This window comes from Hylaeus volcanicus, chromosome 4 (genome assembly GCF_026283585.1).
Source record: "Hylaeus volcanicus isolate JK05 chromosome 4, UHH_iyHylVolc1.0_haploid, whole genome shotgun sequence".
NCBI classification, from domain to species: Eukaryota; Metazoa; Arthropoda; class Insecta; order Hymenoptera; family Colletidae; genus Hylaeus; species Hylaeus volcanicus.
In genome coordinates, this window is record NC_071979.1 from 7,688,591 (window position 1) to 7,715,492 (window position 26,902).

The 26,902-nt window shown below is 38.9% G+C and overlaps 2 protein-coding genes across 3 annotated transcripts; one reads left to right on the forward strand and one right to left on the reverse strand.

Annotated features, from left to right (window-relative positions):
- The first annotated feature begins 1,649 nt into the window (after positions 1-1,649).
- On the forward strand, positions 1,650-25,560 carry LOC128874875 (podocan-like protein 1). Of its 2 annotated transcripts, XM_054120001.1 has the most exons (9): positions 1,650-2,168; positions 2,277-4,439; positions 10,259-10,427; positions 13,566-13,699; positions 14,540-14,801; positions 16,481-16,759; positions 16,970-17,215; positions 17,520-17,721; positions 21,530-25,560. In XM_054120001.1, the coding sequence occupies exons 2-9, from the start codon at positions 4,057-4,059 to the stop codon at positions 21,745-21,747; spliced, it is 1,893 nt and encodes a 630-aa protein (XP_053975976.1). In that variant the 5' UTR covers positions 1,650-2,168; positions 2,277-4,056; the 3' UTR covers positions 21,748-25,560. The 2 variants fall into 2 exon arrangements, with proteins under 2 accessions (XP_053975976.1, XP_053975975.1); XM_054120000.1 differs by having other exon boundaries at positions 1,650-4,439.
- On the reverse strand, positions 22,343-26,840 carry LOC128874877 (structural maintenance of chromosomes protein 4-like). Its single transcript, XM_054120003.1, has 4 exons — positions 26,601-26,840; positions 26,166-26,387; positions 25,866-26,075; positions 22,343-25,797 (listed from the first exon to the last, which is right to left on the reverse strand). Exons 1-4 carry the CDS (start codon positions 26,737-26,739, stop codon positions 25,646-25,648), a joined length of 723 nt encoding a protein of 240 aa, XP_053975978.1. The 5' UTR covers positions 26,740-26,840; the 3' UTR covers positions 22,343-25,645.
- Between the last annotated feature and the right edge of the window lie 62 nt (positions 26,841-26,902).

Here is a 26,902-nt window from a genome sequence, read left to right on the forward strand (position 1 = left end):
CCCACTGAAGATTTAAGATTCGAAGCACCTAGATCTTGGCGCAGGAATGAATGATCTAGCTTGACCACTGGTATCACATGATATCCAGTTGGTAATGATTCTGTTCAACTATTTATAAAATAATAAATAATTAAAGCGAACAGGACGATGAGTGCAACGAAATTAAAGATACCAGTTATCAGTTACGAAACGCATAATCTTTCTTCCTTTTTTCTTCGTCGTTTCGTCCTACATTCCGCGTAACTTCTCGAAGTGTTCCCGTTCGTCTTTGTGGTCAAGGCAAGATCCATTTAACGTCTTCGGTTGATAGATCGAGCTCGACGCCGTCACGGCATCCGCGGAACAGTAATGATATGAAAATGATGTTGGTTAATGCTTGTGTCGAGGAAAGACAAGGTTTCTTCGTTACAACCATGCGTTTATTGTATACGCGGAACAATTTCAATTCTTGCAATCGAGGTACCCTTACTTTTAGTGATTAATAAATAAACAGTAGAAATTCTTCGTTTGTAAATTTTGGAAGCAGAAATTCTTCACTTTCTTTTTCTTTTAGTAGAGGGGGAGAGCCTTTCAAAAAGTTAGGAAACCACTAGGAGTAGCCTAGGACGAAACTTTTTGGAACACCACCTGTTCCCATTAAAGAACATCTTCCAAATCTTCTTAAAAGTGATTACGCACCGCATTTAAATAAGCCAATTATTATTTGGCAGTAACTAATTTCTGTGGCTAAAATTGTACTTTAAAAGTGTTGTTTAACGTATCAACGATGGTTCGAATCTTAGCAAAACATTTTACATTTAGAATGCAACGTTTCACTCGACTACGGCGACCAAGATTAATAATATTCACGGAGCATAAGTTCCTCGAGTACCCTTCTTCAATCGTCGCGGAAATCCGTGACTATATAAGACGCTTAGAATTCATAGACACCAGTCTGTGGTAACGTGGCGTACGGATCGTAAAATATCTGCTTTTGCTTCAATGAACCAAGAAGAATCGTCCGATCGTCGAGGTCGGTAATAAATCGATATCAGTTTACAACGGGCGAAAGGGAGCGTTGAAAGAGCATTTACGATTTCGATGATCCCATAACTAATGTCAGTCATAAAATTAACGAGTGAACCGAGTAAACTGCTTTTCGTCTCGCTCGCTCAAGCATTTCGATTTAATCGAACGCTGCGGTCAATTGGGGCACAATTCTGATTTATCTGGATGAAAAGTTGACCCTTTTCTTTAATCAACAGCATTTAATTTGCGATTAATTAGATTTACGAAGACGCATTTTCCACTATATGTATTTTGCATTCTGAAAATCCAGGACACCACTTGTCTAACACTTTTCTGATCGATTACACAAAACATTAAATGAATTTTCCACGCCAATCAGATTCCTAAAGCGAAGAAAAACTCAGGTGTGTCCGGAATTCTGTCCCACAATAAACACGTCGCATTCGTCGTTCGAGGTGTGCAAAATTATTACACGTCTCCCCCCACCTCCCGGCGACAATTGTTAAATAATCACGGAGATACGGTATGATGTGGATTTGCTTTCAAGGTATCAGTCGTTTACGAGGTCCGAGCGCCGCTCGAGCTAGCTACTGCACCAGAGGAAGAAGGATGACGACAGAGGACGAACAGAGAGAAATGCAGGGAAGGCAAGGATGGAGTAAGAGATGGAGAGTGAAAAAGAAAGACCCACGAGCGAATTATCTGGTAGTTTCTTTCAGCCAGCGGCCTAAGCAAAGGTCAAAAGTTGAGCAATGCTCTCCTTATCGGTGCAAACACCGTCTTCGCGTATGCAGTGCGCCGACACAAACCGATTGACTGACTTCTCTTCTGGTTGTCTCACGTGAAAACGTTCAGCACGGGTCGCCTTTGACAAAGGAAATCTCGATACGCGCCACGGAAACGTCTCCTACGTCTTTGAAACTTCTTCAAGGTGCGCGCGACAAGAAACGTTGAGCCACTTTCGGGTCACAGTGTGACGTTTCTTGCTGGACTGTTCTTCGCGCTGCTCGATGGCGTGACGTTTATCGCTGTAAGCAGTGAGTGCTTGAGTGAGAGCATGGAGTGATTTTGACGATTTAGATGAGCTTATTTGTATAAAACAGCGCAGGATGGATTGCGTCATTGGTTGGACCCGGTGCAAGGAATTGTAATTCTAAATTGTAATTGTTCCGTTATATTCGAGTTTCAAGTGAAACATTTAAGATTTAATGTGGTTATTTGAGAAAAACATTTTTTCGAAGTCGTCAGATTGATGGAATAATTTACAGGCATCGTAACCAATAATGGTTTGTCTACACTTGACAGGATAAACGAGACATAAACAAAGTCGTATTATTTGCGGCATTTTTCTGAGTTAGCAGATGTTAGTTGAACACGTTCACGCCGGCGTGTACCACCGGTGACTCGCGCTAGCGTGTTAAGGTTTGACATCAATCTTTTCATTTATATTGTACAGACATAGGAAACTCTATCGACGGTAAGTACTCTTCAGAAATACTTTTTCCCGACGTCAAAAATATTTATGCTCGCTAGATATAAGTTTCCCGCGGATCTGTATAGATATACTTTGTATAAATACTGTTTCTTAGATCCTCCAAAAGAAATCGGACGCCATAATGCGCGAATTTAGGGTCTGCGCATGCCGTCTGAAAAAAATATTACAAAAAGCTCCGTTCACGGAATACTACTGTGTTGGCCTTTCACCGCTTCACGATCCCGTGCATTTCTTGTTTCAATATTGGTTCACCTTTTCGAGTCATATTAAACCACTACAATAAGAAATATTAGTTAAAAACGTCGTTCAGAAATTTGTTCGCGGTAATATCGCATTCCGGGCCAGTGCGCGGCAGCGTCGACGGAAGCCGCACGACGAAGAAGCATCATCGCAGGGAGTGCGCGTGCTCGTTTCACGCGGCGCTTCCGGCTACCCAAGTCCGAGCGAAACAAGAGATAAATAGATCGACGGTCACCGATAAAAAAGAGCCGTATAGGAGGGAAAGAGCCGACGGAACGGGCAAAAGAGGAGAGACACCCAAGTACGCACATAATGTATGAGTCCTGAGAGGAGTCGGAGAGATCCCTCCCGGAGGCGCGGCGCCGCGCCGCGCCACGGCACGACGTTGCGACTATAAGTAAGTCTCGCGCGGCGCGCCGCGGTTTAATGCCGTTGCCGCGTTCGTGGCGCCAAGAGGAGGGCCCATTGGCGACGATAAGCCTCCTTCGTGTCCGGCACGGAACGAGAAAAAGAAAGAGAGAAAAACGGAGATAGACGGCAACAGCAGCCAGCTTTCACCCGCGTTTCAGCGGCGAATACATATATACCCCGTCCGGGGTGTGGATCGCGACAGTGTAGATAATACGCGGCTGTCAGTCGTGTCCGGCCAGTGTCACTCCGGAGTTAGTGTCGGTGGTACAGTGGATCGAGTGTATCTTTGTGTCGAGACTACCCGATCGCCAGCTCACCGCAGACTTCCAACCCCTCGTCTAGCTCGAACCTAGACGTTCGTAGCTGTTCTCCATTCCACGGTCTACGTAGACGACCAGTGGAAGGATTCCGTTAAAGTCCACCGGTGGGACGCTTCGATTTCGTTCGAGCAACAGGACATTTTGTCGTCGAAGTGATTATTGTGTCGGATTGTGACTCGCGATAGGTAACAAGGGAAAGTCGGTGCACGTGTCTGTGTTTGCGATCCGGTGGGAAGCAGGTGGTTCGCAACCGAGGGGTTGCGATACAGTTCCTTGGACAGATAGCGCGCCAAACGCCTCGAGTGAGACGGTAGCACGAATTCATTTTAAAACTACCCGATCCAGAGGCAGGAAAGGAAGACACTTCGCCCGCCGAAGTGGTTGATATACATCAGCCGTGACTCGAAATCTCAATCGAAACAGAACAGGTGCATGTGTCGACGGAAGAGATAGAGAGATCCGGTACAAGTTGGTCGGGTTCGTAATCGAGGGGATAGAATCACCCCTGACGCGGAGCACGGACCCTCCTGCTGGCCGTTTGGATGGTGATCGTCGAGGTCGTGTTTTGACGTTCCAGCGACCATGTCGGGTCTGTTTTACACGCTTCTGGGCCTGGCGGCCAGCACGAGCCTTCATTGCGCCGTCCGCAGGGAGATAAGCCCGTGCACCTGCAGGCAGGAGGAGTTCTCTAGTCCCGTTATCAACCCGGCGGCTGCCGCGGCCGCAGCCGCAGCCGCCAGCACCGGTAACAATGGCCATCACGGCCATGGAGAACGAATCGAGGTTGTCTGTGAGCGCATGGATTCCTTCGAACAAGTGGCGGGGGCGTTAAGGGGGAAGTTCACCGCCGAGCAGCAAATCACCCTACGGGTCTCCCATTCGAATCTCAGGGATATAGCGCGGCACGATTTCAAAGAGCTGCGGATGTCCATCACCAGACTCGAGCTCAACCACGATCATCTAGGGTGAGTGTAAGTTCGCGTGGTCAAACGCCGCGAATTAACCCTCGGATGCCTGGTTTCTGGCCTCGTTCGAGACCCACCTGGTACCTCGATTCTATCGGGTTGTCCGGAAAGTTCATGCATATTTTTAAGAAAAATTCAAAGGCATATATGAATTTTGATGTATATTAATATTGAATTGTATATGTACCATTTTGTTTTTACACCTTTCCACCTCTTAAGGAATGTACACATTTTATTTGTTTTCAGCCATTCCGATATATTCAGACCTGTATCGTCTACTAAAAATTGCCATGGACTTTCCAGACAGCCCAGTATCATGGTTTTGATTAACACTAAACCTACCAATATTTTATTGCTACCTATTCCTACCTCGATCGGTTAAATCACTTATCTTAGAGACACCTTCTTCAGTTGAATACGAAAATACTTCATTCGTTACTACATTGAATAATACATGAAACAATTAGGTTCATAATTACGAAACTAGTTTAAGTCAAAATTTAAAAACAAAATGAGTTTACAAGTTACTTCACAACGCATTAATTTAAACCAAATTAATTCAATGTAATTGTTTGTTCAAGAATGTATGACTTAGACCATTTTCGTAATTATGGACACAATTGTATATAATTTATAGTCGGTCTCATAAGTATTCGTACCTATGAATCTCCTATGTCCTGTTTCCTGTTGAGGAAATTTGTCTAAATGAAACGATCAGTTTTATGTTTCCAAATAAAGATTTTATGGTAAATATGTACAAGAGTGAACTTCGCGTGTATGCATATTTATGATGAAAAATTTATTCGGGAACATCAAACCTATTATTTAATTTAGACACGTTTCTTTAATAGGCATATAGCGTACGAATATTTATGGGATTGACTGAATATATTTTCTGTAAAAAAAAAGTTTAAAAAGTTTGAAAACGGTCATTTGGTTTAGTGTTAAATGAATTTGGAGTACAGTAGGACCTCGAGGAACGAATTATGTGACTCAGACTGTCACCCAACTACGAATTCTCGTCATTTCTTGCTTATTTCATATATTCGAGTGAACGGGAGTATCTTATTGATTGTAATAATATATAGTAACTGCAAGTTGCCATCTGGAAAAGATAAGACAGAAATTATATTATCGTAATACATTATGGATGGACGTAAGAATTGAGTCTTTAAAAGAAGCAAAAGATGACGAGACACAATCAGAGTTTGAACTAGCAGTCTGATAAATTCAAATCAAAAACTGAATTTTTTCTAATTTTCTTGGTGATTTTAGTCTTGAAAGCATTATCCTGAAAAAAGTATGCTAAAATTCATGAAATGAGTAGTCTTATGGGACACTGTACGCAGAAACTTTATAATTTTATCGTCAAATATAGTGATTTATTTGTAACGTTTATCAACTCAAACAGTTACTCGGTGGAGTATCTTTTGCGATTCTAATTGGTACATTTTATTTAACGAAGTACGTATAAACAATTTCTTGTTAATTTATTACTCGTTATCTACAATTTTGATTCGCGTAAAAAATTTTATTCATCTCCGCGAAAGAGCATAAGATTCACTCGGTACGCCTCGCGACAAAGAATTCAGTCAATGTAGCAGAACGAATACTTTCGCTCGCGATCGACCTCGCGGTTTCAAGGAATCATCCTCGATCGTTTCGTGGAAGATGCAAAACCGTGGAAATTCTTCGAACGCTCGCGAGCGTCGCCGAGGAAAATCGTGTGACGACGGTAGTGACGCGTGGACATGCGATATCAGCCACGCTTACTCTAACCACGCGTATACATTCCATCGTACGAAACGCTTATCGTCTTTCTAGAAGCTTTAAACTTCTTCTCAAATTCTCTCTTTCCCCTTTGCTCGTTTATTTTCGACGTTGCGTTTTTTGCCAAAACTCGAACGCTTCTATTTTTCGACATTACTATCTAACAGTTTCGACATTAAAATCGCGAAGCATCTCGGTAGATAAAGACTCGGTTAACGCTGGACGCCAGTAACGAAGCGGACGACATAATTTTGTGACATACTTTATTCGATTTAGCAAACTGACGCTGGACAAAGTATTTGTACAAATATGAAGACCTAATCTGGACCTAACTCAACCTAATTCACACCTAGTCAAGATCTAACTCATGTAATTGTTTATTTTGCAATTATTATAGTCGAAGCTCTTTTTGAAATGACAATTCTTTCTCGAGTTATTCTCGATTATATTTTGTACATTGCTAGCAAGACCTCTTCTTGATTTTGAAAATATCGACAAGTATAGAATGCCTGTACTTCGATCGTACAATTATTTATTATTCGGGGAACACGTAACTGTCTCCTCGAAGTTCGAAGTATGGCAAAATATTCATTCGACTGAAACTTTATATTTATCTTTATTTTACCACCTTTTTTAAAACTCTAATTATCGATCTTTTTTATTCGTGTTCACTGCAAAATTACCATTACAGACGATCACCTACTTTAATTTGGGATTTAATTTAATTTTGATTAACCGATTCCAAAATGGAGGAGGTTAATGGAGGATGTTGCCCGGGTCGCTTGTCCGATCATAAAATTCCTTAATCACTTGCGAATCACGGAGAAGTTTCGCGAGGTGCAGCCAAAGCGCGAACAAAGAAAGGGAGAAGGTGATGAAACGAAACGTGCGCGTAGAAAAACTACAAAGCAATTACTGGCAGGTAATTACCGAGCAAACGTTTGCTCATTCAAGTCTCATAGAGGGGCATGCGTGTAAACGCTCTACATTATGCATCGATACGAGTGGCAATATCTGTACGAAAGGTCATCGTCTGATGTTGCGAGTATCGAGGAAAGATGTATCTATATAACAAAGGAGCGACTCCAATTAGTGCAACGAATTTGCAAGTCGACGCGTATGCGCGATTGGTAGCGATAGAAATCGTTTCGAACCAGAGATGGGCGCACTTTTATTCTAACGATAGATAACGAATTCATCTAGCGTACAGTAATTTATTCGTGACGCTTACGCGAGTGGATACTTATATTTTTATAACATAAATATCAATCTTTACTAGATGTTTATTACGTGCTTATTAGATTGCTTTCGTAACAATAGGAAATTTTACGTTGAATCTACAGCCAAATATTTTCTCTCGAACATTTAGCATAACGAGCCAATGAAAATAGACGTACGTGAAATGTTTCACGAATTGACAACATATTTGTTCTAATACGAGATGTATATTGCTATCTAAAGCAATTACTTTAATCTTTGTCCTCGTTCATCTTCGGATGACACTTTTTACTTTTACATGTTTTTATGCTGCTCATTGATAATGTATTAAATAATACGATGATAACGAAACGGAAAAGAAATTTTTGTCCAGTTTGAAAAGTTGCTACATTGTGGTTAACTTTAGAAAACGAGACTCCGATAAAACAGAAAATCGTAGCGTCATCATTGAAAGTAAAGTAAGTAGAGAGCCCTTAGAAACTTGTGAAATTCATGATTAGATTTTCTTTCTTGATTTTAATTCTTGATATAACTATAAATCGGATTAGTACTTTCTGGGTAGTAAGAACATTTTTAATTTTTCCTTCGGTTGAATAAGTACTATATCAAAGCTAAGAAAAACTAACTTAATTTATAATTATCGTAAGAATTAAGGATAAAGAATATCATTCATGAATTCTGCAATTTTCTTTTATCGTGCAGCTGAATAATGAAAACATCAATTACTTTCAAAAATGAACACTGGAAAATAAACCGAAAATTTAATGTTCAACCATTTCAAGACTAAAGAATAAAAGAACGAATTCATGAGTTTTACAAGTTTATCTTACGATTCAACCGAATGCTACATTAAATTCTGAATTCTCTATTGTTCGTGTCACGAAAATACTGCTAATTTCATTTACAAAAGAGAAAGTTTCTGAAGATACGACAGATATCGCCGATGGAATCCCAATTATCGATGCTGGTTTGATAATCGGAGGGAACAGTGTAGAGAGAATTGCGAGTTTCCTCGTTTCTAGATAAAATTATCGTCCTCGTACCGCGAGCGGCACAAAGGACGAGTACTGGTCTTCCTTGATTACCCCGATAGGCCGCGTACTTCGCGAGATATGCGGGGAAACGAGAGTCCTTGAGGATGCGAACGATCATCGAGAATGCGTCTTCTCACGAAAGACGGAAAAAGAGAAACAGAGTGACTAGCGCAAGAATGAAATCTTAATCGTGCCTGACCTCTTCAAACGAGTTATCGAAGAGCCCTGTGCTTATCGTTTTGGAATAATTAAATAACGAAACGCTGTGAGCCAACATTATGTGAATAATCGAAAGATAATGACTGTGGCCCCTCACCGTTTTCGACAATTTATTGTTCCATTCCTTTTGACACACGCAACGAATCGCACAGCGAGCTACAAGTACTTGAAAAGCGTGCGGGGTTGTCGAGACCCCACGATGTCTTCCTACTGATAATTTTATGTAATCGCAATGAGTTAAATTTGAGTAAATATTCGCATAATTAAGAGGGGTTAATCGGAACGTTGTTCTTGATCGGTTCCTGTTATATAAATATTTTGCGTTCTCTAATAACTAACACGAAAATAAGAAAATTGCTTGAAACGTAATTAGATAGCCCTAGAAAGATAACAGTACAAATTTTGTATTCTGTTATATTTGAATTTTGTCGTCTATGGTAATTAGAACCCATTCTTGTTTCCATGGCGTTATGTAATATATATTATTATTCAAAATTAATGATCATTTTCAAACATTTGAAATGCTAAATCAAAATTAATTACTCATAAATAATTTACTTGACTCGTTTGTACCGTTCGACAAATAATATAATACCTATAATAAAACCATTTTTGACATTCATATTATGGGACAATATCGCCGCAGCTTTTTAGTGGACGTTTCCGCGTAACTTAGGTCAACCCTTTTCTGTCACTAACCGGAACGTCACGGAAAAATTTGAGTTTCCTCCTTTGATCCATGACTAGGACAATGGGCGATAACTTCGGTTCGCTGGTGATAATTGAGAATTGATTGCATATCTGTTGTTGGCCATGTGTTTACAAGGGCCACGCGTTGCTCTGGCGTGAGATCTTTTACTGACGAAGATAACGCATTATCGAGGGATGCCACTCGAAATTCTTCAACAATGAAAAGACTCCATTTCTCGAAAATTATCTTCCACCATCGATGTCACAATTGAAATTTAAATTGGTCCTGAACAATATCTATACGAAGTCACCAATAAATACAAAATTTGTATTTATTTACAACCCATCAAGAAGACTTGCAAAGCATAAAATGTATATGCAACTTCCGGTCTTTACTAGAAGCTTTAAATTCCTTATCGATGTAACAATCCTGGTATAAATTTTATTAATGAATTGCATTACACTTCGTGTTGGTTGTCTTTATATTTTCGAATATACAGTTCATGCTTCTATATAAATAATAATGATGTCCCTTTTCGCATTATATTTTAATAATTTTTTTCTGCATTATGGTTCCGCGGTTAATAATTCAATCAAGATATCCATAAAAAAAATTGTTTGTTCGAAAATGCAATGTAAACTCTTCTTATCTTCCCCAGATTTTGAAAGTGACGCTATACTAAAGGTTGATACGTCGATAAGAATTTTAAAGCTTGTAATAAAAACTGAAAGTTGCATATCTGGTATTTACTTAACAACATTAATGCACCGTACTGTATCGAAGTACAGAATAAAATAAAGTGTAAATATTGATTCGAAAACTGGCTGTCTGCTATGTAAAATGATATTACTCCACAAAGAAATAAGAATTGTCTTTGTGTTTTATAGGTTCGTAGACGGCGATGTTTTCGCGGGGTTGGGAAGAACACAATATCTCAGCCTTGCGGATAACGAGGTACCGTTTATTCCGCGACACATTCTGTCGCATCTCTCGTTGCTGAGGACCCTAGATCTCAGCAGAAATCGGATAAGCCGTATAGACTCGGATGACTTCAAGGTATGCACGAGTACAAAATGCTTCATGGACTTCTACTTTGCCGAATACTAACTAATTTTCTCTCTCGCGAGCAGTGATTGTGCTTCTCCTTCGTTTAGTTTGTCCAAAATTCAAACCCAAAATTCCTTTTTTTCCATTAATTATTAAATTTAAGATCCCTATGTAAAAGCTCAGAATCTAGGAATATTTGTATGACTACAAACAAATTCCACCAAAACTTTTGAAGAGCTCTTTATCTATAATTGACAAATTAAAATTAAAATTAAAGACTACAGAATGGATTATCTTAGAATGGACCAAAAAAAGAAATTTAAATGTTCAATCGAACGAACATGACGAATAGCTTATACGTTGGTTTCATTCGTTATCTGTTATTCGAATAAAATTTTTGCTTATCTCCGATGGCAAGTCAGCTATGACCTGTACACGCATATGCGAGAGTTCAAAACGTTTTACGTGTGAAACGCGTAAGAAAAACCGATGATTGTCGTAACAATGATTGCTCGTGTAAAACATTTCATTAAGAAGAATACGAATGCGCCAATTAATAACGATTAATTACAAACGTTGATATAACCTTTCCTGACCATTGCAATTTAGTTGATGGCTTTCAAGATATGGATTTATTGAGCTGATTGCATCTGAGCTCGTTTAGATCAACTAACTTCTGCGATGCGTTTACGTGTCATCTTAGAATTATCATAGCAGCTTGGGTTTCATATATCATTAAAATGAGAAAAAAGAACGTATGGAGATATTTCAATATATAAGAACTCCTCTTTTTTTTTTTTAATTATTTTTTGAGCATCAATTTCGTATATTGTTAGGACAGTTTCAGAATTAAATTCAGCACAAAAAATAACAAAGAGAGAATTCGCATAAACATCTGCCATGTCTAATTTCGTACTCCGCTTTGAAAACGTTTTCGGTTTCTTAACAATACTCACGAATGCCAAAGCGAATTCTATTCAAATGCTTGCACTCGATTCACAGAATGTCACGGTCTTGTTGACTATTTGTAAAGGATTCCATAATGGCTCATAAATTGTAGCTGCTACTCTCTAAAGGTTACTGGAATACAATTTTTTATTATTTTATTATATAAACGTACTTTTTACTTTTCTTGGCAGAAAATAGAAAATTGGTATTCTCTTTACAGTAGTACATTATCAAAGTTAATATTTCTTTTGTGTATGATATGCATAAAAAGGATTGTCAAAGTGTAAAGGAACTTTATAATCTTTCTTTTTTATTGAAAAAAAAAACCAATTTCTAGGAAGAAATAATTCTGTTACGTTCAAGTTGACTTCCTCCTGGAAGGGGAACTTTTGGAAACTCCCTTTGTTTCTCGTTTAAAATTGTTATAACTATCACCTACAGAAAGGAAGAAGATACTTGAAAGTTCTAAGAGAAAATAATTCTATCACTTCCAAAGTGATATTCCTAAGAATTAGGAAATAAAATCCTAAAACCACTTCTGGAAAAACCTTTAGTTCTGGTTTCCCCCGGCTCGAGAAACGTGCGGTGAACAACACGCGGCAGTTGCGAATAAAAGATCTCATAAGTAGCACGGATCGTCTGGAGAACGATTGGCGAACAGTTCTCTGCAGACTCTGCACGTGGCCAGTCACGTGCGCGGCAAGCGCCAGGGGAACCCCACCGCTTTCCTGTGGCTGTCTTCCTCTCCTCGAGATGAATTGTTCGTTCATACGCCGGCTACAAATCTGTATACATTACAAAGTCACGCGTTACGTGCAAAACGTGCTCGACGGGAAATATTCGCTCGTCCTGTTTACCGTTTCGGGACAAACTTGTAAATAAAGAAAAGCCACGAGGAAAACGTTCCGCGGTGGGATTCCTCTCGTTACATACGTTCAATATGAAATTCACCCGTTCCGTGGCATTTATGTTTTGTTACAAGAACGAAATATCAAAGGCTCTTTTAGGAAAGTACAGTAATAAAGATAGTACTAGAAGTAATAATAGGGAAGAGATCGTTGCAAAAATGTTCTGTTGGAGATGTTTGCAGCTAATTGAATTTGACATCGTTATTCGAAGCCTTCTTCCCTAGTGTGTTACAAAATAATTGTTTTTAGTTCTTTATACTAGAAGTTGAAACTGAAACATAAGTTACTAATTTGAACATGAATAATAATATTCATGAATTTTTTATGTTTGTATTACCTTAAAACTTCCTTTGGGAAACTGTTTGTAATAATAATAAAAAGATATTTCAAACAGTAATAAGAATAATGTCATAAAAAATTTTGAAAATATTTCCCGTTTCGAGCAGTTTGCAATTAATTTTACATTGCCATTTCGTTACTCGACGCCTCGTAAGTTCCCTAGGCAGAATCATCGCAGTCGAGATTGATGTTTGTATTACAAAATAATCATTTTACGATTATATAAGCATTTTGCTCCATGAGACTGCTCGTTCGTGCATTTTATTGCTAATTATCCGCCTCGGGGTTGCGTGCGTGTTCACGTACTGAAGAAAAATAAAGAACTGATAATTCTGACGTAACAATAATGTTTGTATCGTGAATTATCGCGAAAGAAACTGTTTATCGTGCAACAGTGAGCGGTCGAAGCGGTCGATTCGAATCGATCGGTTTCTACGAAGCACGCGAACGTTTTCAACTCTGCTGGAGCATGGAGCATTCCCTCTGCTTGAATAATCCCTTCGCAACAAAATCTATTTTTCACAATTTTTGTTTATAATTACTATATCATTCTTGCTGAAACTTATTCATCGTAAACTTATTCTCTGTCCACTAAAAAATCACAATCACAATTAGAAAATAAAATAACGTATACAGTCGGTCACGAGGACTCGTACCCTCTGACTATCAAAGAAAGTCTGGACTAAATAATAGGTTCGATGTCTCCATAAATGTTTCATTATAAATATGTACATGAACTGGTCTTGCACATGTATATATATTTACAATGAAAAGTTTGTTTGGAAACATCAAACCTGTCGTTTAATTTGAATGCCTTCGGTAGAAATAAAGGGTACGAATACTTATGGAACTGAGTCTACGTCCCACTAGGGTCGAAACGCTGTTCAAAACACTTTGTAACGTAACAAAAATGTAGATAATAAAGAAATGCACTTTTACGTCTCATTTTCAGTACAATCCGACCCTGCAGCATCTGTCCATGGCCGGAAATGCGATTTCAGAGATGGTGCCAGGTTCGTTGCCGCCATTGGTGAAACACCTCCACGTCGGTCGCAATCACTTGCAAAGCCTGAATCGAACTTTACGGTACGACGATTTTGAGATTACTGAAAAATCCTCGTTGATCCGCGATGCACCCAGAAACGTATCGGACATCCTGTTTACCGCTGATCGCCTCTTATTTAATTGGCTCTATGCGTCGTTGATGCGACCAGCCGTTCATCTGACGACGGAACGAGCCAAGCAAACGTGTACGCGCAGATTATACGCGTAGGATAGAACAATTAAGCTCACGGTCATGTGTCCGACACTTAAGATTATACGTGTCAGAAAACAGTACTCTTTGAACACAGGATGGATCGAAAAATATAGCAGCAGGTTGCGTTTTACCCTTTCGATTAATTCGCGCCTCCAGTTGTTTCTAATACTTTGTTATACGAATCGTTCACTGCACAAATCAAAGTAATCGATATAGTCGTAACTTTTTATATTTGGAATAACTTTCCTCGATAACAAAGATTAACACCATTAAAAGACAAAATTTGTTTGGCCATTGAATAATAAAGAATTTATTTCAGAGGTCACTGTGATCGCATTTCTCAACTTTTTGTTTTATGAAGATAATCGATTCGTGCAATGAACGAGTATATTCAAACTTCTTTTTTCCTACGACTAACTCTTGCATTAACCTAATCCTAGCTATGATATCTGAAATATCCCAATTAAAATAAAGCACCTAGTAAACCCTCTCCCTTTGCTATTTTCAAGCATCAGATTTCCCCGTAAAACTTTTTTTCTACTTTCTCGATTTCACTTTGCCCTCAATCGACTTCGACGCCGACCGTCAGCCGTAGCAATCAGACTGATGCGTTTCAAATCCCTCGGGAACGAAGGGCACGGAATCCACGTGGCTTAACTTTGTTTCAGAGATTTGAATCAGCTGGAGTGGTTGCTAATTAACGCCAACGAACTGACATCCTTGGACGGCGAGCTCCCGTCCTCTGGTCACAACTTGAAGATGCTCTACGCTGTGGACAATCAGCTGACTCATTTGCCAGCAGAGTTTCGCTACCTGCATCGTTTGGAGACGTTGTTTCTTCAGCACAACAAGATACGCAGTCTAGACGGCACCCTGCAGAAAGCTCGTCGACTCAAGTTTCTCGAGCTTTCGTACAACGATCTGCAAGAGGTAATTAACGATTACGATCGAATAAACTGACGATGTAGTGGAGATTTACGACGAGAAAAGTAATCAAAATGTCTTTGACTTGGAAAATTCATAAAAATTCAACTTCAATGAAAAATCGAAGGAGTTTATTAAAAAGGGAATCGAACATCTGCCTTTACACTGGCAGAAAGTGTTAGAAAATGATGGAAATTATTTCGTTGATTGGTATTTAAGATTTCTTTAATAAATAAATGTTGATAACATTTTGATATATCGACGGTCCACCTGATAATATAACAGGTTGGTGAGTTTGCGTACCTTAATATAAGAAGGGGCTATTTTCTCTCTTTTGGAGGCCCTGCAGACACGTTCTTATCGAAACGAGAATAATATTAATAACGTTTCATTAGTTAATCGTAATATTCATTTTGTGTGATTTAAATTTGGTCGAGGATATCGTAGGTCAAACAGTCAGAAGAAAATGATATAATTTTCTCTAGATATTATCAATAAATCGACTTTGAAATGGCACTCCCTCAAACAGGCTCTTCATTATTCTGTTATTTATATTTACGATATTTTACTATTCAAATGAGACCCCGCTTTCGCGGGGAATGTAGCGAACGCCGATGCGCTGAAAAGATTTTAATTCGTCGCAGATTATCTTCAATCTGACGTTGATACGAAGGCAACAGTGGCTGCTTGTAAAACATGCGTAAAGTGCAAGCGCACGATCACGGGGCATGATAACGCGTGGAGGCGTTCGTTCAGTGTTCCGTGCATTAAGCCAATTACTGCATCCTAACGTAATTATTATGTCGTGCAGCTTCCGTCCTGCGGATGAAATTTTTATTGAAACGGACGGGTATACGTCGGTCTTCGCCCGTAATCCTCTCGAATAACGCTTTTTTCTTTCTTATCAAACGACCGCTTTCAAAGGTTTCGCGTTTAACGCGTGGAAATTCAGGGTTCGATGTAATTCCCGGCACGAATGGAAGGAAGCCGTTTCTTTGCGAAAAACTGCAACGTGGGATAAAATGATATCGTAACCAATGTTTTTGTTTGTATTTAGATATATATACAGTAATAGTATAGAAATTTTGTTGGAAAGTGTTATCATTGATGTAAATTATGACAATTGGAAATCAATGTTGATAATTGTTTTGGTTTGGTCTAGGGGAATTTATACTATTTTTGTACTAGTCAGAACGTGTTCTATCCAGGCTGACAAAATTAAGTTTTTAAAAAGTTTTATTGTACTTTAATATTTTGTCCGTAACCATTTATCTTGAATAACAGATCTTATATGTCGCGGCATACTTTCTACTAATTTCCCTAATAATTTTAGAAAATTTAGAAAATTTCTGCTGTCGTAGATTTCTTTCCCTAATCTGTTTAACATGAATGTTAATAAACGAACGGTATTAAAAGATGCTCGAACTAATAACTCTAATTAAACTAAAGTTTTTCACAATTATTATTTTTAGAAATCCCTTATTTTGAAAATCGTGTAATAAAGTACCAAGTCAATCGAAATTTAACTTCCCGAAGAGATCTCGCAATCGGATAACCCGAGTCATCCTAAGGCTAAAATTTAAAAAAAAACTGTCTACTAGGATAAAATTAAAAGAAATATATAGAAGTCGCTTTGGAATAAGTGGTGTAAGTCCACTTAACACAGAAAATATTTTCCTCCTCAGTTGACCGAAGAGGACTTCCTAGAAGCAGAGCTGCTGGAAGACCTGGAGCTCGGACACAATTCTTTAAAATCGTTGGGTGGCGCGGTGGGCGCTAATGGCGATGGAAACGGGGGCAACAGTGTCCTTTGTCCCCTTAGGTCTCTGAAGAGCTTAAACTTGACGCACAACGAGCTTCGCGAGTTCTCATTCGCGTCGCTTCGTGGTTTGCGCGAGTTGCGATTGCTCGATCTCTCGAACAATAGAATCGCGCGGCTTCACAAAGGGAGGACACCGTCAGAGGTACGCTTTAAATTCATAAGCAAGATAGTCGTTTCTACACCAATCAAATACTCTTCATTTTCTGAGATGCATAGGTCTAAAATAAAAATAATAAGAAATACTTTAAGTGCTTTTCTTTTATAAAAGAATACATTAAAATACTCGATCAAAATGGTACGCTACTCCAAACACGTTGGAATGATATATTCGTTTCCGTTTGTTCGTTTTTAGAATTTAGTAGAGGAAGAAGGAGAGGAGACGGCGGGTGGGAATATTCAGGACATGCGGCTCCAGCACAACGAATTAAGGAGCCTCGATGGATCGTTGTTTCTGGGAATGAAAGAGCTGCAGAGGCTCAATCTCAGTCACAACGCGTTGGGACCAACGATTGGACCACGAGATTTACGGGGTCTGGATGGGCTCAGAGTTCTAGATCTCTCGCACAATGAACTCACCACTCTGGAGGACACGTCAGAGGTAAGCACGATATTTGTTTTAAAATTCTTTCGATGTCTCTTAGATGTTCAACATTTAATCAGACTGATATTATTACGATGAATATCTTATATACATTCGTACACAAACTTTCAAAGCATTTTTTAAATGAAACTTTAAGAGCTCTAGAAAAACATATTCTTGTCTTATCAGAAGTGACCTCGCAGTGCAGAGAGTTAAATAGATTAAAAATCAACAGACTAAACTCTTCCTGAATGAAAATTTGACCCGTGAGTCTCTTCGCGCACCGATACCGTGAGTTGACGCGTTAAATTTCTCGTTTCAGACGTGGTTACCATCCCTGGAGGAACTGAACGCCTCGCACAACCGCCTGGTGACGTTATCGGAGAGGGACTTCCGTGGTTTTCCGGTTCTCTGTTGGGCAGACGTTAGCGCGAATCGAATACGCACCCTCATGCCAGAGCTGGTCGTGAACACGCGTTGTACTGTTCACGGAGTCCAGGATGTGCTGCGTATATATCTTCAAGGTAAGCGAAACACGTCAGAGATCATACTGATAAGACAAATTCGCGTTGGGTGTAATCGATGGTGGATTGGGAAGAACTGAACGATGGTGGGGGGCATTGAGCAGAAAGAATTGCGTCAATGTACTCTCTGACTTTGTTAGATTTTTCAGCAAATTATGGAAAGAAAGATGAGCATAGAAAGTGAAAGTTTGAATTAATCGAGCTAACGGAGATAAAATAAAATTGGAAGAAAATGAACGGTGACTATATCGATATGTTTGAAAAAAAAATTACATTGAATTAATTTAGTTTAAAATAATGTGGCATGTAATTCTTTTCAAGACTTATTATATCTTGATGTAGTGAACAAATACACTGTTAAAACTCAGTTTTAAATTACACTGAAAAATTAGACACTTAGTTCAGTTCTATGGGGTCCATCAAACATTTTCCTTTACTCAAAAGCTCCCCTAAAAGTTCACTTTTGTCCCCAAGGGGGACCATGGAAAGGTTTGAGAAACAAATAGAGACCGAAAACGTTGTTGATATGATATGTAGATGATAGTTCAATATTTACAAAAGAATAAAAGATTAGCTCGAAACGTCTGGAATTCAGCCAATAGATTCTTTGTTGTTAAATGAGGCGAGACTAAACCCCCTGTAATCCCTCCCCTTGTGTTCGTCGCTAGACACAACAATATTTGCGATTGATAACAGTTCCATGGAAAAATTCTAGAAATTCGCGCATCTGTCCTTTGTGACGAACTGCAAACATCGGTTGATAAGGGCCAGATGCCACCTCGGTGTTACGCAAAGGAAAAACACAGTAAACACAGGTGTATCCGATTGACACACATGATCGCTGATTCGGCCACGACGAATGCAAACGCGTTAGTTTTCTTTCTTTTGTTTCCTAGGAGGAAGTACACGAGCAAATTGGTAATTTACGGTGACGGTGATTTCGTTAAGCAAAGTTTCGCTTTGTTCCCATTGTTTCGGTCCATTGAACAACTGCACGTAGTACGTTTCTCATTAACTGACACTGAGCCTATCGACATTTCCTTTACACCTATTTCTACCTTCTTCTAAACATTTTTCTCAATGGATACAAATTTAATTTTTCGACGAGAATTCTTTTAACACTGTTCAATAAAAAAAAAGGAACCATTTACTAATATGCTACATTTTTCGTGAAAACTGTTTTAAATTATATTTGGAAGATTAAAATTTAAATGTACTCGAGGGAGGGGGGGGGGGGGGGGGCCCCGCCCAAAAATGTCCCTCTATCGAAGGGGGTCCGCGAGAAGATGACATTTGAGAAACACTGATTCAAGAGTTTCCTTTTTTTTCAACCGATAAGATATAAAATAGAAGACTGCGATGGAATCGTGGATTCATTAATTCGTATGCACGCTGTGTGCGTTCATCCGTCGCGAAGATTAAACAGTGACGATTGTAAAATGGTATGTTGCCGTGTGTCATGAACGAGACACGTGTTTGTCACATTTAGACCATATTTGGCGCAAGTATGACGTTATGTCGTGGTTAAATTTGATCAGATAGGCCCTGAAGAGGACCTGAAAATACTTGTGACCAAAGCGTCGTCAACGTCCGATTCAGTATTTTTGAGACTTCATTTTCCCACGCGTCTCTTCGATAAAATTATCCTTTCCCCCTTGACAAAAGCGACAAAAGGGACAAAAGTGAACTTTTAGGGGAGCTTTTGAGTAAAGGAAAATGTTTGACGGACCCCTTAGAACTGAACTACTTGTTTAATTTTTCAGTGTAACTTAAAACTGAGTTTTAACAGTGTATTTGTTCACTACATCAAGATATAACAAATCTTGAAAAGAATCACACGCCACGTTATTTTAAACTAAATTACTTTCTTATTTTCTTTCCGTCTTAATCTTTTATTCGCTGATACCGTACACGAAAATTTCTTTGTATCTTTCCGCTTGATTTTAAAACCCAGAAATGTTCCAAAGACAATTGCGACAAATATAGGTGTATCCAGGAACTCACCCCGCTGCCCCGTCATTAGTCTTTCACGTGACAGCTCGTGGCTGGCGTGAAGCGTAATGCGCAAATGCACGTAATCGTCGTTCGTTTTCTAACAATGAACAAATCGATTGCGCGATACGAGACAACGTGATTTCGTCCGTCCACCCTCGCAAAAAGGATAACGACGCCGACCGTCGGACACAGACGCGCTGAATGGGCGCCAGCGCGTAATTAATAAACACGTCGTTAAGTGTCGCGAGGACGGGGCACGCGGAGGGAACGAGACAGAAAACGATGACGGGTCATGAGAGTGGCCGGTGCCAGCAGAAAATAAATTACTCGCTGATAATAACGTTGGCTCCGTTAGGCTCTGCGGACGAGCGTACACATTATTTTGTTATAAGAGTTACATTTCAACGGCGATAACCCCCGTCGTGGCGCCATCTCGTATTATTTATTGTATATCCCGAAGTCGAGCTCGTCTGTTGTTATTGTTACTGTATATGGTTTTTCGTGGCGTGGCCGCGTTATCGTGCCCGATCCCCGTTATCTTTGGTCGGGTTTCATTATTCCACGAGCTCGCGTCTCTCGTCGGACCACGAGCCCTAGCCCCGAACCTCGACCGATTCGCGAGTTTTGTGTTCCCCGTCGTTGTTATTGCAATCGGCGAAACCCGACGATTGTGTGTTTATGCGGCCCCAGGCGGACCTGCTACAAACAATCCCAGACAAAAACAAACGTCTCGCGACGCGCCGTTGGTCGCGCTCAGGGATGGGAGACGTCCAATTTTTCCGTATCCGAACGCGCAATGGTACGAGGAAGTATTTCCATGCACAGTATTTTTAACCCTTTGCACTCGAGAGGCGACTCAGAAGCGACGGTCTTAGATTTCGTTGAATCAAAGTACCTTCTTTCTTTAACACTTTGCTGATCGAGTTAATTCGTGTTTGCACTTGTATCAGTTTCCTTGGTTGCTTGCTGGGTTTGTTTAAGTGCGTAACTGTTACTTCAGTTATTGCACTGAATCCATCACGGTACAATTGTTTCCATTTTTCTTGACATTATCTTGCCTTACATAGTTCCTTAATTTTGGCTTAGTTCGCTTTATCGTAACTCTATACATTACGTTTACGTTAGTCTTGTATTTTGTACACGTCTGTTGGGGCTCACCGGTCCCCATCTAGCTAGGGTACCTCGGGGTTGCTAAGCCCGTACTGTAGCTGCGTACTCGCATACTACAGCCCCTGAAGGCTTATATTAGTTTACGCATCTTGCAAGCCTGGAAACATCATATTCGACAAAATGATTAAGTACATGTAGTTTGTTGAAGCTTATTTGAAATGTTTTCACACCGTATGTGGTCAACAAGGTGTTCAATTCTGAAAATATGAATACCAACTTCCTGGACTATTTAAATTGAACTTCTCCTCGTTCCTGAATACTAGCTGTCGATGCTCCAACTTTTCGTGTTCTCTAAGTTCACTCCGTCATGGACCGCATTTCTTCTACTTGTAGCATTAGCTTCTACTTGTAACGTAATAAACACCGTCGCCTGAGAGTCGCCACTCGAGTGGTCGCGCAACACCCATCGGCGACTCGTAGTCGCCTATCCAGTGCAGAGGGGTTGTTAATCTCTGTGATCCGAGACTACGTGATGTCACGACACGATCGAGCGTGTCTTGTCACGGTCAGCCTCTTCTATCGGTCCTATCGTTATCTTCTCGTGCGTCAGACAAGACCCAAAAACGAGAAAAAGAACAAAACGAGAGAAGAGCAAAGAAAGAACATCACCCATTTGCGATCTTCCGATGTCTGTTGCTTGCAGATAATCCGGTGCTGTGCGATCCCGGACTGGCGGACCTGACCGTGGCTCTGGAGGTGAATCACGCGAAGGTCTACGGCGTCGCGAACGACTGTCCAACCACCGCCGCGACGCCTACGGAGCAGACGTCGCCTCTTCCACCGTTGCCACCGACGCTCCTGTTGGCTGCAGCGGCCGCTGCATCCGGCGGAAATGTCTCCTTCGCGGCGACCCTCGAGTAGACGCCCTGGAAACCAGGCGGATCGCAAGCAAAGCCTTATCGACCGAGCGAACGACGTTCGAAGAGGCCAGAGATGTGAATCGCGAGGCAATTTATTCGATTCATGGAGGGCTTTTCCTCCCTCTCTGTCCGCGAGAAACGGTGAGAACTCGTGGTGTTTAGCTGGTCGTCGAGGTGAACCGGAAGTGCATGGAACTGGGGCGGGTGTGGATCTTGGCGCGACACCTCGCTTCACGCGCGACACACGGGCGTTTTAGTTCGTTCGTTTGACCACCCCCCGTGAATTCTGCGAGATGCAGTAATTTCTTGATTAAAATGCACCATTATTTTTACGTAACGCGATATTCTCAATCACGATATGAAAACAGTCGTAATACCTGGCCTGTATCGGTTACCGGATCGTTTTTAACACTTTATTTACCGGGAGCCTATTTATAGGCTTTTTAATCCCAGTATTTAGCTATTCGAATTTATTTACTGTGTCGATGATTGTCTACTTACAATGTTTAGCGTTCGGAAACAGACTTGCCTTTCAATGTACCCAGTAACAGTATGGAGGAATTATTGTCAGCCTAGATTGCCTTATGCTACTGTAGAATATTCTTTTTTTAATTAAAGATTGTTTCTAAATAGCCCGGTAGATAAAGTGTTAAAAATAAATTGATCCTGTGGAATTCGTGGATCGATTCGGTATCGATACTAAAATCAACAAATTCATTTAGGATGTTTCAATAAACTACACTACGTATCAACTAAATATCAATATATTTGAATGGGTGGGAATATTTTTAAAATTTGACAGGAGAAACGACATTACTCGCGGGAACTTAAGCGAGAAATTACTGTGTTCCGAAAAAATTGTATAACAGGGGACGACATGGTCGCTAGTCGAACTTCATCGAACGCCGACGAGACTTGTTCACGCGCGAGTAATCTGCCGATCGACAGCAGTCGACTAACAATTGTTCGACGATTAGAAGTCAGCCTTCGATCGGTAGTGGATAAACACGCGTGATCGCTAGTATATATTAAGTGACGAGAGATATATATATTTATTTTAACGTGCTTCCATCACATATCGTGAGAGTTTGTGGTTCCTTTGTATCACGGAAGAGACGGTACCCAATCAGGGATGGGCAGAATTTTATTTAAAAAATTAATACCTAATAAAAACCATCGTAGCGATTTAAACAAATTTGAATTTAAACTCGAACTTAATCGTATTGTCTTTAGTTTATTTTGCTGTTTTAACATAAATACTGTTGGGAGTTGAATGAGTTCTGTTTACGAAAAAAAAAAAAAAAAATAGATGAGTTAGAAAAGATTAATACCCATTCGGCATTAAAATTCTCTATTAGAACTAGAATAATACGCGGCACTTTAAAGCAAGGTTTTCTTAGAATTTGCGACTCTATTTCGTACGACACACTCCAAAATCATAATAATCCAAGGTATAAGTTTTTTGTAAATAATTACTCGAAAGTTGGTTATCTTTTCTACGTTATGTTTAGATAAGTGTTTTGCCCATCTCTTTACCCAAAACTCGAGAGGATTTACGCCGGAAAGGAGATATCGTTTCACAGATCAAGAGAGAAAGACAGAGAGTGTAATAACAATGAGCGATTAATTCCCGTTTTATAAGTCTAGAAGAACAAACCGCTGAAGTCTCTGTCTTGTAATAGGTGACATTACCACGCTGTAAATAGTCATTAATCCCGCTACTTCTTGAACGCCATACGTCGTGTTTACGGTAGATAAGCATCCTCCTCGAATTCGAATTCCCATGTACCATTCATTTCCGCCTATTACTTTCTTTTCTTAATTATTATTAATATTATTGTTAACATTCGTCGAAACGATCATAAACGCGAACAAAACCACGTAAGAAATTTGGTAGCGAATCATCGTTAATCAGTCATCGTTAATCATCCATGCTTCAAAGTATTATCCATAACGCTTGCGCGACGTATCGTGTATCATGATCTTCGTGCACCGATTCGCATTAGTTTATTCGTTAATAGTATCGGATGATACCGACTGATTGTGAGATCTAGCGTGCGATGATAATGTGTAAGATATAATTAGGTAAAAATCATTATTGGTAAATGCACAATGGTGTCTCGATTTGACGAATTAATATATCTATTAGTCTCGAGGAGGAAACATGATAAACGTTTCCAAGCACTTGTGGATTGGGTCTCTTTCGAATTACCCAAAGCAGTAAACAATTTATAAGTGATAATAAGAGCAGAACGAGAAGTTATAAAACATATTTTATCGCACCTTGAATACCTGACCATAGAAGATTTACTATTTACATTGGCGCAATAGTTTAAGATAGAAATGTATAAAACACAAAACCCCTATCTTCGTAAAACCTCGTTCTCCTCTAATTAATTTCGTAAATTTGTCATACGTGACAAGTATAGTTCTTCGATTGCTTTGGAAAGTTCGAGACGAATTGATTCCTTAGTATAATCGTGATTTTGACTCGTAAAGGCTGAGAATAAACGTATTAATTTCTCAAATCGCAACGAGCGTAAAACCATGTTTTCTCGATTTATATTTTTTTCTGTTTTGTTTTTGTTTAGAAAAATAAATTCTTGATTAAATAACGAGTCATTCGCTAGGTAATAATCGTATCGAAGCCGATCGACACCGACAACGTGAATACGGCTATCGCGTTTTACATCATAGTAAACCATCGATATTCTCATCGTCGACGCTTCGATCTTCAATTCTTGAATGATCGAGTAAATGAACGATCGGGCGGGTCAATAGCGTAAGTGAAATCTGTTAACTTACGTTGTGTACGCGATATGGGCTGATTGGCAGTGGGCGATCAATTGACCCCCTCGTTAACTTGTGCCAATAGGGATGAATTGTTATCAACGTGCTTCTATGCATACATAATCAATTGGCCCTTTCCATGTACGAGTAAGACGCGCGAATATTTCGTACGTAACTATGTTAATGTATGAATCAATATAACGCGAACTACAGATGAGAAAGATTTAGTTTCTTTTTTAGCCTTCGCGTGGTGGAGAAATTCCAGTGACACAACGCTTATTATTATTACCATTCGACATTTAATTATAGTTCCAAATAAAAAAAAAAAAAATCGACAGAAAATTATACTTTCAAGATTTCTTCACGATATCATAGTTCCATTTTGTTTCTTTGTCGTTCAAAAGGTACGCGTTTGTATAAAACGTTGCTTGACCTTTCTCTTTCTTATAAAAATCGAATGAAGTTATATATAAATATATATATTAGTTAAGTCTTTTAAATAGGTGAATTGTTAGCACTACAAAAAATAAAGAACGAATTACCGAGTATTAGATGATATTTATAGTACTTGTTTGGTAAATAAGTACATACGTATTTAAAGTTTAACAAAATTGAGAGTTCAGTGCAGGTTGAACGATTGTTTTTACTCCAAACGAAGTTTATTCTCGCATATTTATGAAACAGATATAATTACGAATATATCTCTGTAGGTGCCATATATATAAATAGAAATAAAATGGAGACCTGTTTGTAATTTTAGTACCTAAGTAATTTATCCACACTGTGATTAGCAGTTTACTGTTTCTAACATGATCTGTATGTAAGGAGGTAGTACATCAAGACACGCGACACTATATATGTAACAATACCAGAAGATTACTGTACTAATGATAAATATTATATTTTAATAAGATCATACCAATGTTAAGTCCGCGATGTTTAGCGTTACAAATTCTATATATGTAATGAGGCGTTTTAGATATTTTAGTTTTTATTAATAAAGGCTTTAATCTTATAACAATTAGTACATAACATTGTAAAATTATACATTTCCTTTTATATTATTAGGCATGGGTAAGTAACAAACATATCGAAGATGTTTCCTATTGTCATTTTATATTGAAGTAATATTTAACAAAAATATGTCTTAGATTACAAAGAAATGCAGTGATGTCTGAAATTTCTGAATTTTTATGCAAGTCGACGATGTCTTTGAAATCTTTTAAATCCTCTGTTTTAAGCTCCGGTTGAATTTCTTTCACTGAAAAAGAACAGGCATGTTAACCATAACTAACATATTAACTGCTATTAGGAGTAAATATTGCATACCTTTCCAGTGACCTTTCGAATTAAACAACTGAACAAAATATTTGTCTTCTGCATCTGCATCAGTTATAAAAAATGAAATTTGTATATGTTCGTATTCATCATTACTATTTATTAATTGTATGCGAAAATCCAAGTATTGCTTATAAATATAACAGGCACGCTTAATAGCATTCCAAGTTGCTATTTTATGCTTTCTCCTTTTTTCAGCCTCTGAAAGAAATATTTAAACATGTATAAGAAAAATCTGATATTTTAACGATTCCTTGCTAGACACATATTTAAACATTTTTAAATGTATACCTTCTTGTAAGTCGATCATTTCGATAGACAAACTATCTCTTTTTAATTTTTCATGCTCAACTTCCTCCTGCAATGTCTCTTGCAGTTTAACTGCATTTTGGATCTTTTTATCCAACTTCTTCTGCTCTAATTTTTCCTCATCAATTTTAGTCTTCAAAGTCTGGAGCTCGTGTTGCAATTCTGATATTTTACTAGTCCTCGATGCTCTCTTTTCTCTAGACTCTACATTGAAAGTAAAACAAGTTAATGTTGTTTATTTTCTTTAAATTAATCACATGTCACGGAAATGTACAAAACAAGTTTCAATAACAAAACAAATCTTAACCTTAAATTATTATTTCCACAATTTATTAACAGTACATAATATATAATAATATGAGAATATTGTTAATTGAATCCTTAGAATTTTTCAAATACGATGTTTCATAAACATACCAATTTCATAAGCAATTGTTTCTTCCACTTTGGCGGCAATCTCTTCACGAAACTTAGAATAATACGATATTAACTTTTCTAACACGGTAAAATCTGTATTCTGAAGAACATGCGTAATGTCCCAATTAAGTTCTTCCATTGTCACCAAAACATTTTACGTCAACGAAACCATAATAAAACGTAACGGCTTCAACGTACGTTGTTTACGTGTTACTGGTGACCATTCAGGCATTCAGGCAGTGTTGCCAACCAGGACAGAACGATTACCCCTGACGCAAATTAAAAAACCCCTAAATTTTATT